Source organism: Oncorhynchus gorbuscha, linkage group LG14 (assembly GCF_021184085.1).
Source record: "Oncorhynchus gorbuscha isolate QuinsamMale2020 ecotype Even-year linkage group LG14, OgorEven_v1.0, whole genome shotgun sequence".
NCBI classification, from domain to species: domain Eukaryota; kingdom Metazoa; phylum Chordata; class Actinopteri; order Salmoniformes; family Salmonidae; genus Oncorhynchus; species Oncorhynchus gorbuscha.
This window is the reverse complement of record NC_060186.1, coordinates 31964390-31979575: the sequence shown is the minus strand read 5'-3', so window position 1 is coordinate 31979575 and position 15186 is coordinate 31964390. Positions and strand designations below refer to the sequence as shown.

The window sequence follows — 15186 nt, the reverse complement described above, 5'->3', positions numbered from 1 at the left end:
GTAATGGGTTGAAAACAAAGTCACTAAAAACAGACACCCATTTATTATTTATATCCCCCCATTTCTTTATATATTTGTCTTAATGAATCTAAATGGTATTTTCTACATACTTTAGCGTTAGCAGTCCATCAGGCCAATAGATGGCGGTGTTGTACTGTTGTAGCAGGAGAAACATCAAGTTCAGGCCAAGCGCTCACCATTCTGCAGAATAAGGACCAGAACATTACAGAGGTAAACTGCGTCTGTACTTTTACTATTACAGGTATGTAACAGCACTTCAAACGTTCAAATATATACAAAATGTGTAATAACATGCTATTTAACAACTTTGTCCAGATATTATCACGTTAGCAAAGGTTTTGTTTTGGCTTTGTGTCGAACTGAGTGAGAGAAGAAGGTGATTTACATTGAGTGAGAGTATATGTTAGCTTGATGCAAGCTGAGGTAAAAAAAATAAAAACATTTACGAGTCACAGAGACTGATGTTTACTGAGTAGCTGACTTGTTCTGGATTTTGTCTATGAGATTTTTTTTATCAAGAATCCATTTGTTAGGGATTTCTGAGTTGGTTTTAGATGTTATTGGTTGTTTTGTGTAAAATTGTGCTCACTAGCTGGTAAACTGGCCGAGCACGCTCAGTCTGGTGAACTTTTAGTGCATACAGTGATAGAGATGATTTTCTGGAGGTGCCACTATCTTAAAGCTGAATGTATTGTTGTCACTTTTCTATAGAGGTAGCGGTATATAGAGAAACATTCAGTTATCTATGGTTTCATATATATGTGTTTCTATTGTATGAATGTGGAATACATTGTGGTTTTCATGTGAAACCGTACACTAAGACAGGGTTATTTGTGGAACATTTTTTAATTCTGCTTTAGGTAAAGTGCATTTCTGTTGTGTAATTTAAAGTGTTCACTTGTTTGATGTGAATATTTTCAAAGTACTAACAAGAAAATAGACAATTGAACAAGAGAGATAAAATGTTCTTCAGAATAAAGAAAGCAGAAGAACGTTGCGGACGTAAACTTGCATCTGTTCTTTTTACTATTGCAGGCCACCTCAGCTACACATGTACTCTGTCTGCACACGCATCCACGCATGCACATACACACGGACAAACACACACTAATGTTCTCTCTCTCGTGTTTGTCAGCAGTTCATCGTGGCCCTGTCGTTCTCCTCCTTCACCAAAGCTCTGTCAAGGACCTACATGAAGAGTGCCATCACTCAGAGAGACACTTTGACCTGTCCAGCTCTCTCATCGGACTCATAGACGGCAGCTTTGTGATGGGTATCAACAATAACATTGAGTTTCTTGAGAAGTCATGTAGTAAAAACCAGATACAGACTACAGTATGATCCATTTTTTTGTGTGGCTCAGAGTCTGCTCTCAATACTGTCCAGTTTTATAGTTGTTCCTATTAATTGATTGACTGGTTTTTGTCCATGACTCTACTGTCAAACCCCTAATATTGTTTTATTTGATGCTCTGTTGTTGCAGTCTAGTATCCAAAGTGACATGCCATTTTTAGTTGAAAAAAAACTGTGTTTATAATTTGTGATTCTTGACTACTGTAGTGTTGTGGTTTCTTGCAGGTAACCTGCTGTTCCTGGCTGTCGTCAGCCATTTTGGGGCGAAGCTGCACCGGCCCAGGCTCATTGCTATGGGCTGTTTCCTCATGGCTGTAGGATCCTTCCTCACAGGCCTGCCACACTTCTTCATGGAACGGTAAAACAACTGAAAACTTGTACTGGTTAAACTTGTACTTGTAGAGATACTCCAATGCGGAGGATAGTTTCACTTTAGAAATAAAAAAATGTATCCAGTTGTTGATTAATCTCAGTTAACTTCGAACTAAAGTCTTGCATAATTGGTCAGCTGCTTGATTATGTTTTGGGGCCATACATGTTAAGAGAAGGGATTAACTTGTTATGGCTACAATCTTGTTAACGGGATTAATGTCATCAACAAGTGCTGAATAGCATAGCGCTACATTCAATAAATATTACTAAAAATATTTATATTCATGAAATCACAAGTGCAATATAGGAAAACACAGTTTAGCCTTTTGTTAATCCACCTGTCGTGTCAGATTTTGAAATTATGCTTTACAGCGAAAGCAATCCAATCGTTTGTGTAAGTTTATCGATCGCTCAACAAAACATTAAGTACACTTAGCATCAAGTAGCTCGGTCATGAAAATCAGAAAAGCAATTAAATTCATAGTTTACCTTTGATGATCTTCGGATGTTTTCACTCACGAGACTCCCAGTTACACAACAAATGTTCCTTTTGTTCCATAAACATTATTTTTTATATTCAAAATACCTCCGTTTGTTTGGCGCGTTATGTTCAGAAATATGAACACCCCTGCCGAGCTCCGTGACTACTTGGATGTTGGGACCCCGGTAAAGGCGCGTGACAGCCCACCCAGGCCTGCTCCCCCACCTACCAAGCCCAGGAGCAAACAGCCTCGGCCTATAAGGTTCCTTAGCCTGGCAAAGGCTGCCACCGGCTCAGGTCAGTCCCTCTCATGTTCTCACACTAATGTAAATTAGACAGGGAGATGAAGCTAGGTAGGGTGATAGAAAAACAGTAGGAAGGGAAGGGACACAAATGGCTTTAGCCCAGGGCTAAGACATTTTTCCACACTTGATTTGCCTGTTTCACTGTGAGATCACCTTTACTCAAGGCTAATTGGACCCTGCTTCTGAGCAGGGAGAGCACCAAAAATATGTGCTAAATTTAAAATGATATTCAAATGAACTAGTGTTAAAAGCTACAAACAGATATGGAAATGAGTACATACATAAATACAGTTCATAGAGAGAGAGATGTCTGCTTTCAACCCATAGACAAGAAGGCAGCCAGTGAGCCAAAGAGCCAAATTAGGAACCAGGCCAGATTGCAGCCCCTGTCCAACCCAGAGCAGGACCTGACTAAGACCTTCAAGCTGCTCCACTCTGCCTCTGATGACTGGTGAGCATTCACTGTAGACAAGACCAATGGAGCTAGGCTAAAGGAAGCACAGTGTAGTGTCCTTGGAAATGTCTATTTGAGCTACAGAGCGTAGAAACTTCTGAATTTAAGAGACCAGAGTCCTAATTGATGAACATCATTATAAGATTTTTGGAAAATGTTGTGGAAAATGCTTACATTTATTTTACTGAATTGCAGGGAGAAGAAGATCGAGGGCTTGACCTCTCTCCGTGTTATGGCTCAGAACCACATGGACATACTGATGCCTAAACTCCATGATATCTGCCTTGCCATTATAAATGAGGTAGCTGTATTAATTCACTGCCCTATTCATTCATCTGCACAAATCTGCTACATTTGGAGAACAAGTCAAATTATTGTGTCATGTTTCTGATGTTCGTGGGTTGTACTGCTCAACATTAATATCTGGTCCTGTGCGTGTTATTATGATTCAGGTGAAGAACCTGCGCTCTGCAGTGTCCTGTGCTGCCATGGCCACACTGGGTGACATGTACGTACACCTCCAGAGGGCCATGGACAGTGAGGTGGAGGGACGGCACGCGTGCTGCTCCACAAAGCCAGCGAGGCCAACACCTTCATCCGGCACGGCGCCAACTTTGCCCTGGGTCACATGGTGCAGAGCTGCACCCCTACCCGTGTCATGAATGCCCTGCTGGTCGGTGGGCTGAGGTAAAGAGGGAGAGGGGTCAATTAACACTCAATAAGGGGTAGATCCGGACTTCCACGAATTATCCCATTATCCAAACTCACCCCAATGCTAGACTTCACCGTCCCCTCCACCTCAATGGAATCACATTTTTTTGTTATGTTATACTTCCTTGTGTTGTGTACTTCTTATTTTACCATTGCGTTACTTAGATTATTTTTAGCCTTTGGTGGAGAGGTACTGTCTGATGTGTGCTACTGATGTGTGCTAGCCTTGGGGGAGTAACAAGTCATGTATAAACATTTATAAAGTATATATAGTGAACACTTTACATTAGGGGCTATTAGTGAGGCACTGAGGTATTTGTAAGTACATGTACTCACATTCATAAATGCACTCATTAATAAATACACCATTTGTGACATTTATAAATACAATTATAAATATGTATATAACCGAGTCAACCCATTAATCAACCATCAACAAATGCCTTGACAATAACTCCTTTATAACTGGTTTATAGTACATTAGTAGTACATTATTAATAATTTACAAACTGTTAACATACTATGATCAAACACCTTATTAATTATCTGATAAATTATGAACAAATCATTTAAAATAGCGTTTATAAATGTGTAAATAACTATTTATAGATTTCTTGACATTTACAAATGTAGGAATAATGATTCATTAATGGTAAGTAAACTCTTTACAAACAGTTTATTAATGGTATATTAAGGGACCTTAATATAAAGCCTTACCGAACATTTTTATCCATCGATGAGACTTCATCAATACAATCCATTATCATTCATCTCCTAACTCATGTATCTCTATGACATGTAACTGATGTGCTCTGTTTTTCCTTCCTCAGCCACCGTAACGCTGCTGTGAGGAGCTGCACTGCTCAGCACCTGGAGAGACTGGCTGAGGTCATGGGGACGACTCGTCTCCTGTCGGGGAAGAAAGGCCTCACTGACCGTTTCTTGATTGCCGTCAGTAAATTGGCTGTGGACCCTGCACAGGAAGTCAGGTGGGAAGTTCCTCCTGTAAAGTAGCTTGCTTCAACATAACAGTTAAGGCCGGGATTCAATCCATGGCTCGCTATAGCACTAGATCGCTGACAATGCAGCTTTTAAAGGTAATTTAGTCTAGAGTCAACATCTGCAGTGTTTTACACAAATACAAATTGAAATTGACTTTAAAAGCCACATTGTCAGCTGACATCCTTTAGCATCTATGCTAAAGGGTGTCATGGATTGAATTGCAGATTTTAGGTATTCCAAAACAACCACAGGTTCTCTTGGAGGGAAATAGTAATTGAAAACAAAAAGGAAAAATTATGAACACAAATAAGTTCTACGTGGCATAGGAAAATCCAAGTCCAGGCACTCATGTGGGTTTGAAAGTTAAAAAGCCAAAAGCTTAGCCGGGATGTTTGGCCGGCAGGGATGTTCTTCTCCCATCGCCAACTAGTGACCTCCTGTGGTGGGCGGGGTGCAATGCACGGACACGGTCACCAGGTGTATGGTGTTTCCTCCGACACATTGGTGCTTCCAGGTTAAGCGGGCATTGTGTCAAGAAGCAGTGCGGCTTGGCTGGGTTGTGTTTCGGAGGATGCACGGCTCTCGACCTACGCCTCTCCAGAGTCCTTACGGGAGTAGCAGCGATGGGAAAAGATCGTCACTATCAATTGAATACCACGAAATTGGGGTAAAAATTACAAATGTAAATGAGTCCAGTTCAGTTTCCTTCCTTCTGTTTGGTGTCTAATGAAGACAACCCTACTTGATCACAGTGGTCAGCCTGAGCCAAGCGCTGTGCAGATTCGCTAAGATTTTCATAATAAGGAACGGTTAATACCCAGGTGTTATATTGTTGAGATGATTCGTAGATCAGGTAATGCGGTGCATTACTCAAACGACCCTCTTGCAAATTCTACCTAATGTATGTCTTATTTTTTCTCAGGTTGCCATCAATTGAGTACTGTTTTTAATCACAGACAGCAGAAATGATTTGATATGTTACACGTTTAAGATGATATTAATATCTTTGTCCACAGGCATCATGGTCGCAATATCTTGAAAACGTGGCCACCAATGACGACTTTGCTAAAATGTGGGACAAATTCGCTCTAAGGAAAGAGAGAGAATCCTTGAGGGAGGTCATCTCAAAGGTTAACCTCAAAGAAAGGTAGATTCTCTAGATTATTAGAAGTGTGACAAATGAGCTGATATGATTACAGAAATCCAATCTCACTGGGCACAGACATCAGTTCAATGTCTAGTTTTGATATAAAATTTGGGAACTCAACCAAAATGTGAAATCAACCAAAAATGTTTGTTAAAAGGTGGGTGAAAAAAATCCAATTGTGTTTTCTTTTTTTGATTCACCATCATCACATAGATTTTTTTGTTGTGGAAACAACGTTTATTCAACCAGTTTTTGCCCAATGGGATGAATTTAATATACTGTAAGATTATATCTTTCTGTCTTTTCTCTTTTTCAACAGGAATATCTGAATATTTCCCAACTTGACTATTATCCCCCCCAGTCCCCAAACTCCAATATTTTAGTTCATTCTAAGAAATTTGACATTATCATCCAAACCCCCATGTAAATGTATCTTTAAACTGCATTGACTCCTTGTCCAAGTCCTGAATCCACTATAAGGCCATATGAACCACATTCAAAGCACGAAATTACCTTTCCTCGAAGCTCCTATCTGATCTGCCAGCTCAATAGTGGTCTACTGAAACCATACTCACCATCTCAGGGGGTGGTCAGATCATCAACCACTGACCTCCACACCATCCTCAAAACCAGCAGTCCTCTTTTGGAGGCAGATTGGTCAGTGCTCCTGTATGGCACCAACATTCTGGATTTTCATCCAATACTTCTGGACTATGAGAACATTCTTTGGACAATAAAATGAGGTAAAATGGAAGCTGGCTACAGTCTCAGTTTTATCCTCCAAGACAGTGTGAGGATGTGTAACAACAATACCTGTGGTTTAACTTGATGATCAGGGCCAGATTACCGAATGGGCACGCAGGGCACCTGCCTGTGGGCCCCGACCTCCAGGAAATATCATCATAACATCAAAAACTAAAAGTATAGTGGATGTATATTATGGTACGTGGACGTTTTACAATTCGTGAGCTCGTTTCATAGTTTGTAGCCATGTTTTATATAAATTTGTGCATATTTTGTAGAAATTCCTGAGCATTTAAACATTTTTAGTGGGGATGTTGTATATCATTTTTCTTACTGGTGCTCTTCCATGCCGTCCTTGGGAGGGGTGGGTCACTTGAGTAGGTTGAGTCACTGACGTGATCTTCCTGTCTGGGTTGGCGCGCCCCCTTGGGTTGTGCCGTGGCGGAGATCTTTGTGGGCTATACTCGACCTTGTCTCAGGATGTTAAGTTGGTGGTTGAAGATATCCCTTTATTGGTGTGGGGGCTGTAGTAGTATGTAGTATATGCCATTTAGCAGACGCTTTTATCCAAAGCGACTTACAGTCATGTGTGCATACATTCTACGTATGGGTGGTCCCGGGAATCGAACCCACTACCCTGGCGTTACAAGCGCCATGCTCTACCAACTGAGCTACAGAAGGACCACTGTGCTTTGCTGTGCTTTGGCAAAGTGGGTCGGGTTATATCCTTTAAACGTTGAGAGAATTGAGACATGGATTGTGTGTGTCATTCAGAGGGTGATTCGGCAAGACAACTGAGTTAATTGCCTTTGAACGGGGTATGGTCCAGGCGCACCGGGTTAAGTGTGTCAAGAACTTCCACACTGCTGTTTTTTTCATGCTCAACCGTTTCCCATGTGTATCAAGAATGGTTCAATGGGCAGTGCATTTAAAAAATAGAGAGTCTGTTGCAGGGTAAAGCACTGGAATGAGAGTGAAGAGAAAGAGAGAGAAAAAGATAAATCTTAGCTGTGGTCTTCAGGCCTGCCGGTGTCTGACTGTCCGATGGTTTGTTGGTTTGTTTGTTAAAGCTTCGCAACAATGTTGCTACTAATCCATGCAATCCATAACGGGCGCGGTCCCAAACAAAAACAACCACGATCTAAAGCGATCACACCGATGATTGAGTTAAATACTTTATAAACTACAAACGCTGAAAACAAACAAAACGTCTGCAGCACACACAATCAAACTGTCGCTCCTCCCAAGAGCTCCTCCCCAAAGAGCTGAACGAGCTCTCTTTATTTCCTCATTCCTTACTGCTCATGCCCTCTTAAAGTGGCAGCGCACGGTGAAGGCTCCGAGCAGATTTCGCCACACTCCTCCCCCCATGAAAAAACTATGCCTGTAGAAACAGAGAGGATGCAGGCTTTGACAGGTTCATGTTCCTGCTACACAAAAACCAGGGAAGTCCTCATCAGAGTCCCCCACGAAGAGGTCCTGCAGGTGTTGCTTTTGCCTGCGATCCAGCTCTTCTGCCGTAGGGTAGCAGGGCTTTAGGTCAACAACATGCACTGTCCTGACATCTTCCCCAGTGTCCTCCAAACAGACCAAGTAGTTCACTGGTCCCAACTGCTGCATTACACGGTATGGACCTTTCCATCTCGAAGCTAGCTTGGCAGTGAACTTCTTAGACGCCTTTGACAGATGATGTGAACGTACCCAGACACGAGACTGGGGTGGAAAACACACATCTCGTCTATGTTTGTCATAGTTTCTCAGCTGTCGTTGTTTGGCTTTGGTTTTGCTGGCCTCCACTCTGGCTAGCAAGGTGTGGTGGTGTTGTACGGCATCAAATGCTGGGCAGTCAGGTGAAACATTCGAACTTTGCAAGACCCTGTCCATCGGACCTTTTAGTGGTCTTCCCAGGTGGAGTTCGGCGGGAGTGACCCCAGAAGTCTCCTGCACGGCAGAGTTCAGTGCAAAGCGAAATTCAGGGAGATGCTGATCCCACCTTGTGTGCTGATCCCCCACGAATTAAGCAATCATCCCCTTCAGGGTTCGGTTTACCCTCTCGGTCAGGTTGGTCTGAGGATGATAGGCTGTGGTCAACTTGGCAATTACACCCCAGTAGGTACAGAGCTCTTTGTAGATTCCTGATATGAACTGCGGACCTCGGTCAGAGAGGATTTGGTCTGGAATTCCAAATCTGGTAAAAACCTCCCTTCGCAGAATTAGAGCAATGGCTGATGCAGTAGCTTTGCGAAAGGGGAAACAACTCCACCCAGTGTGTGTAGTAGTCCACTACCACCAATAAAAATTCATTCCGTGTCCCCCGGCTGGGAGGAAAAGGTCCCATGAGGTCAATTCCCAACATTTCATTTGGATGGTTCACCACGGTCTGCTGCATTTTCCCGGCAGGTCTGCCAATGTCTGGTTTGTATTTCTGGCAGACTTCACATTGCTGTACAAACTTCCGGGTATCAACCCACATGCCTGGCCAGTAAACCACCTCTTGTAGTCTTCGATAAGTTTTAAAAACTCCAAGATGGCCACTAATGGGATTGGCATGATAAGCTTGGATTATCTGGTCACACAATGTAGAGGGAATGAAGACGCGATAATGGGTGCTGTGTATTCCATCTCCTCTTGGAGTTTTTCGATACACTTTATCCTGAATTATGCTATACTTATCATTGAAGCGACTCTTGGAGTCTTCTTCAGACAGACTCTTGTGGATCGCCATGATGCAGCATCCTTCTGCTGTGCTCTCCATACACTCTCATCATCCAGAGGAAAGGAATCATCCAGACATTTAGCGGTAGTATAAGTACTGCACAAGGGAGGACACACATTGGCAGTCTCTGTAATCCAAGAAAGGGCATCTGGTACAACGTTCAGTTTTCCTTTGCGATACTCAATGATGAAGTCAAACTTCTGCAGTCTGATAGACCAGCGAATAAGACGGCTGTTGGTCTTGCCTGATGCCAGAACCCACTGCAGAGCAGCATGGTCTGTGACAACGTTGAAGATCTTTGCCTCCAAGTAGTAGCTCCATTTCTCCAAAGCCCAGACCACAGCGAGGCACTCCCTTTCAGTCGTTGAATAATTCCTCTCGGCTGAATTAAGGGTGCGACTTGCATAGGCAAGAACTTCTTCTGTTCCAAGTCCTGTTTGTTGAGCCAAGACTGCTCCAAGTCCTGTTTGACTTGCATCCGTGTACACAATGAAATGAGCATTCAGGTTAGGATGTCCAAGCACTGGAGGAGTAATTAGACTGTTTTTGAGTGCTTCAAATGCACCTTGGCATGCAGGGGTCCATTGGAATTTCACACCTTTCTTCTTAAGGTGGTTGAGAGGTTCAGCTACCTTTGAAAAATCAGGCACAAACCTGTGGTACCATCCAGCCATACCCAGAAACCGCTGAACAGCCTTGAGTGATGCGGGAATGGGGAATTCCTGCACGGCTGCAACTTTGGCTGGATCTGCATGGATGCCTTCAGCATTAACCACATGACCAAGGAACTTGAGTTCTGGCAGACAGAAACGACACTTCAAGTTCAAGGTCAAACCTGCAGCCTTTAGTCTGTCGAAGATGGACTGAATGTCTTGCAGATGATCCGCAACAGAGGAGGAGTAGATTATGATGTCATCCAGATACACGAGACCATTTCTACCCCTCAGATCTCCCAGGACAGTCTCCATCAACCGTTGGAAGGTTGCTGGAGCATTCTTCAAACCAAAAGGCATGACTTTGAAGGAGTACAAACCAGCAGGGGTGACAAAGGCAGTCTTGTCCTGACTAGCGGGATCCATTGACACCTGCCAATAGCCACTGTTCAGATCCAGATTACTAAAGATGGATGCTCCTGCCAGAGATTCCAGTATGTCATTTATGTTTGGTAGAGGGTAGGCATCGCTTTCTGTTATGGCATTTGGCTTCCTGTAGTCCACACAGAATCGATATCCACCATCTTTCTTAGGAATCAGGACAACCGGAGAAGCCCATCCGGAAAAAGAAGGTTCCACAATTCCATTCTCCAACATGGTTTTGAGCTGTTCATTGAGAATTTCCAGTTTGGCGGGGGACAGCCTGTAGGGACGCTGCTTAATGGGGACCTCATGCCGGGTATAGATTTTGTGTTTGAAGACGGTTGTACGGCCAAGTGTAAGAGTACAGACCTCACTGTTCACGTCCAACATCTGGGAGAGCTGCCACCTTTCATCATCCGACAGATATGCCTGTTCCACTGCTTGTTTGATGTAGAAATCCGCATCAGGTTTGTTTTTGCTCTCGGATAGAAGGGGGGGGGGGGTACGGTGGTAATCAGGGTGATAGTTGGGTTCTCAGACTTCACTGGTGGAACATGTTTTTGTCTTTGTCTCTTTACATTTTCTCTGTCTCTGACTTGACCTTGTCCGGACTCTGCATAATGTAGCAGGCTCCAACCTGACATTAGTGCTTTACCAGGTTGAAATGGATGAGGCTGGGAATAGTCAGTGTAGCTGATAGGAGGGTTCGGACATAGAGATGGTCAGTCCACTGAAGAACAGGAAGTCTAGGCCAAGGACTACAGCAAATACAAGGCTTGAATCTGCAAGTATTGCCACAGGAAGGTTAATAGTCTCACCATGCAGTTTTATTATTATACTAATCCAGCCCAAGGGGGTGGTAGGTTCTCCATTGGCCAAGTACAATGGTCCCTCCTCCCATGTTCGTAGCTCCTCATGAGGTAATGCCATGTTCTGCCACAGGGCCTCTTGCATCAGGGTGTAAGATGCCCCTGTGTCGATTATGGCCTTCCCTCTCCAGTTCCTAACAGTCAGAGGAACCAATAGTTGTTGCGGAATAGGAATAAGACCGCTAGCTGTGCTGTCTAAAGGCTTCATGGTGGGCATTAAGGCTGACCCAATTGTATGCAAGCCACCACGCCTGTGTAGACTTTCAGTCTGTCCTTTCTGACCTTTTCCTGAATCCTGACGCTGGACATAGAGCGGGCAAAAATCTGTAGGATGTTGGACTTTACACCTCCAACACATAACCAGACTTTTGTCCTGGATCTTGGGTACAAATATCTGAGACGGTTTAGCCCCAGGAGAGTTCTGGGTATACTGGGATGAGGGAACAGTGTTTTTAGTTTGGAGGTGGTGCTTCCAGTCCTTCTCAAACTGAGTCCCAAGACGCACCAGATCATCCACATTTTGCACACGTTCTCGAAGTTGACTAGCAAGGCGGGGAACCATGTTCTTAAGAAGGAGTTTGACCATCTCCTGCTCAGTAATGTCAGCCTTCCATCTCCTACATAGAACTCGATAGGAGAAGGCAAAGTCCCGTATTGGCTCTGCTTCACCCTGGACTCTGTTACGAACACGTTCCGCCAGTTCATCCCCATAGTCCTCTGAAAGGAAGGCTAAGAGGAATATTTTTTGAAACTCCTCCCAGGTTGACACATGTTCACGGGCTATCTCCCACCAGTCTCTTGCTGTACCATGGAGAACACTGCGGATGGTGGCAAGAACCTCCAAGTCAGTAAGGGGCCGGATAGAAAGAAAATCATTACACTTAGATAAGAAAAACAGTGGATCAACATCATCTTCTGGACTTCCAAAAGTGGGGAAAAGTAGTTTTATAGGGAGGGAGCGCTCTATAGGAGGCATGACAGTGGCAGAGGGAGTTCTGTTGTTTAACAATATCTTTAGAGGGGGTTTTGTAGTGCTACCTGTTCCTATTCCATTACTGGCTAAGCCAGTGGCAGAGGTAAATCCTGAGGGAGGTGCAGAAGATTTGTCCAGAAGGGAAAAGCACTGCATTACCTCCTGGTGCAGCCCTTCCAGTTGAAGGTCTGTGGCCTTCTGTGCTTTTTCCATCTCATTAACGGTGTCCTTTTGAGTCTGTTCAATCAAAAATCGTAGTTCCCCTGTGAGAGAGTTCTTCATGTCCTCCATAACTTCCTTCAGATAAGAACATACTCCCTTCACAACAGAGGCCAACAGAGATATCCCTTTAGTGGTGTGGGGGCTGTGCTTTGGCAAAGTGGGTCGGGTTATATCCTTTAAACGTTGAGAGAATTGAGACATGGATTGTGTGTGTCATTCAGAGGGTGATTCGGCAAGACAACTGAGTTAATTGCCTTTGAACCGGGTATGGTCCAGGCGCACCGGGTTAAGTGTGTCAAGAACTTCCACACTGCTGTTTTTTTTTCATGCTCAACCGTTTCCCATGTGTATCAAGAATGGTTCAATGGGCAGTGCATTTAACAAATAGAGAGTCTGTTGCAGGGTAAAGCACTGGAATGAGAGCGAAGAGAAAGAGAGAAAAAGATAAATCTTAGCTGTGGTCTTCAGGCCTGCCGGTGTCTGACTGTCCGATGGTTTGTTGGTTTGTTTGTTAAAGCTTCGCAACAATGTTGCTACTAATCCATGCAATCCATAACGGGCGCGGTCCCAAACAAAAACAACCACGATCTAAAGCGATCACACCGATGATTGAGTTAAATACTTTATAAACTACAAACGCTGAAAACAAACAAAACTTCTGCAGCACACACAATCAAACTGTCGCTCCTCCCAAGAGCTCCTCCCCAAAGAGCTGAACAAGCTCTCTTTATTTCCTCATTCCTTACTGCTCATGCCCTCTTAAAGTGGCAGCGCACGGTGAAGGCTCCGAGCAGATTTCGCAACAATGTGTAACAACAATACCTGTGGTTTAACTTGATGATCAGGGCAGATTACCGAATGGGCACGCAGGGCACCTGCCTGTGGGCCCCGACCTCCAGGAAATATCATCATAACATCCAAAACTAAAAGTATAGTGGATGTATATTATGGTACGTGGACGTTTTACAATTCGTGAGCTCGTTTCATAGTTTGTAGCCATGTTTTATATAAATTTGTGCATATTTTGTAGAAATTCCTGAGCATTTAAACATTTTTAGTGGGGATGTTGTATATCAATTTTCTTACTGGTGCTCTTCCATGCTGTCCTTGGGAGGGGTGCGTCACTTGAGTAGGTTGAGTCACTGACGTGATCTTCCTGTCTGGGTTGGCGTGCCCCCTTGGGTTGTGCCGTGGCGGAGATCTTTGTGGGCTATACTCAACCTTGTCTCAGGATGATAAGTTGGTGGTTGAAGTTGGTGGTTAATTGCCTTTGAACGGGGTATGGTCCAGGCGCACCGGGTTAAGTGTGTCAAGAACTTCCACACTGCTGTTTTTTTCATGCTCAACCGTTTCCCATGTGTATCAAGAATGGTCCAACAACCAAAGGACATCCAGCCAACTTGACACAACATGGGCCATCATCCTTGTGGAACGCTTAGGGCAGCTTGTAGAGTCCATGCCCCAACAAATTGAGGCTGTTCTGAGGGGAAAAGGGTGTGCAACTCAATATTAGGAAGACGTTCCTAATGTTTTGTGCACTCAGTGTATGTAGTCCTACATGTTTATAAATAGTACTGTATCACAAACCACAGTACAAAACCATATAAAGTGTGGGCCTGTAGTATCTGTAAATCAACTAAATGTAGTTTTTTATTTCCATTTGCAGATAATAAAGCATCATTGTTCATGTAATAATCTAATATTAGCATTATATCTTTAGGAAGAGGAAATGGTCATAAAATCAAATAGATGAAAAGACGGAAACAAAAATGTTTTTGAACTACTTATTTTATTTAAAAATGTCAAATTCAGTGCAAATAAATGTAGTGCATTAATGTCTAGATCCCTGTTGGGTGGAAAAGTGTCACAAGAATCCTGTGGGGGGAGAGAACAAGAGAATACATTAAATTAATGGGTGTTAACTAATCAGGGTTCAACAAAGCACTTTAAGTCCTCAATTCCTTCAAAAGAGAGAGAGAGAGAGAGAGAAGGAGAAGGGAGTATGGTCCCTGCAGTAGGACTACATGATGGCCATGAGGTTCTCCAAGTGGTACTCCAGGAGGCTGGAGAGCTCAGTGACCAGCGACTCTGGGTTAAAGTACCAGGCCAGCTGCTGGCCAAAGATGTCATCTAGCAGAGCCATCAGCCTGCCCTGAAGAGAACACCACACAACACATAGAAAATGGCTCTGAGTTACTAGTTTATCAAGAGGAGAGAGACAATTAGAAATATTCCCCCTAAAATGACATTGAAGCCTGGTTAACCATGAATAAGGAAGTCAAAAGGAAGTACACTAAGAATATGGAAGTAAACAGGAAGTAACCTCTTGACTCTTACATTGAGCAGCAGCAGGTATCTGTCAGCCTCTGGCTCCATGTTGGCAGCAGTGGGCAGGAAGGAGTACAGGAGAGCGAACAGACGCTCCACGAACCCACCAGGGTGCTAAAGGAAACAAATGAGGAGAGAAGAGAAGAGGAATTTAAGTGAAACTGCTAATAGAGAGATATAAAAACATGTACCAGTGAGATACTACTTACCACCATCAGGGACTTCTGAGCTGTCATCATCTCAAACAGCACCAGCTCAAAGAGGACATCTATCATGTTCACATGATGGATCTAGGACAAGAAAACATGTTTGGAGAAAATAGGAATGATTTCATATAGATCAGCTACTGTGATGTATAAAATACATGCATGTGGAAGAACTCAGTGAGACTTGAAAGAGTTAATGAACTCAC

General features: G+C 43.5%; 1 protein-coding gene and 2 long non-coding RNA genes across 3 annotated transcripts in view; all 3 read left to right on the top strand.

Moving 5' to 3' along the window:
- Positions 1–5738, top strand: part of LOC123994791 (TOG array regulator of axonemal microtubules protein 2-like) — a 34350-nt gene extending 28612 nt beyond the window's left edge. The window contains exons 5-10 of the mRNA XM_046297783.1: positions 2363–2524; positions 2860–2983; positions 3182–3287; positions 3439–3673; positions 4528–4686; positions 5716–5738. Of these exons, the coding sequence (XP_046153739.1) occupies positions 2363–2524; positions 2860–2983; positions 3182–3287; positions 3439–3648 (602 nt within the window). The 3' untranslated portion in view covers positions 3649–3673; positions 4528–4686; positions 5716–5738. The remainder of the gene's footprint in view (positions 1–2362; positions 2525–2859; positions 2984–3181; positions 3288–3438; positions 3674–4527; positions 4687–5715) is intronic.
- Positions 186–1742, top strand: LOC123994794. Its single transcript, XR_006831723.1, has 3 exons — positions 186–231; positions 1157–1294; positions 1600–1742. It is a non-coding gene; the product is annotated as an uncharacterized LOC123994794 (long non-coding RNA).
- Positions 5732–6900, top strand: LOC123994793. Its single transcript, XR_006831722.1, has 2 exons — positions 5732–5846; positions 6166–6900. It is a non-coding gene; the product is annotated as an uncharacterized LOC123994793 (long non-coding RNA).
- Positions 6901–15186: the final 8286 nt, after the last annotated feature.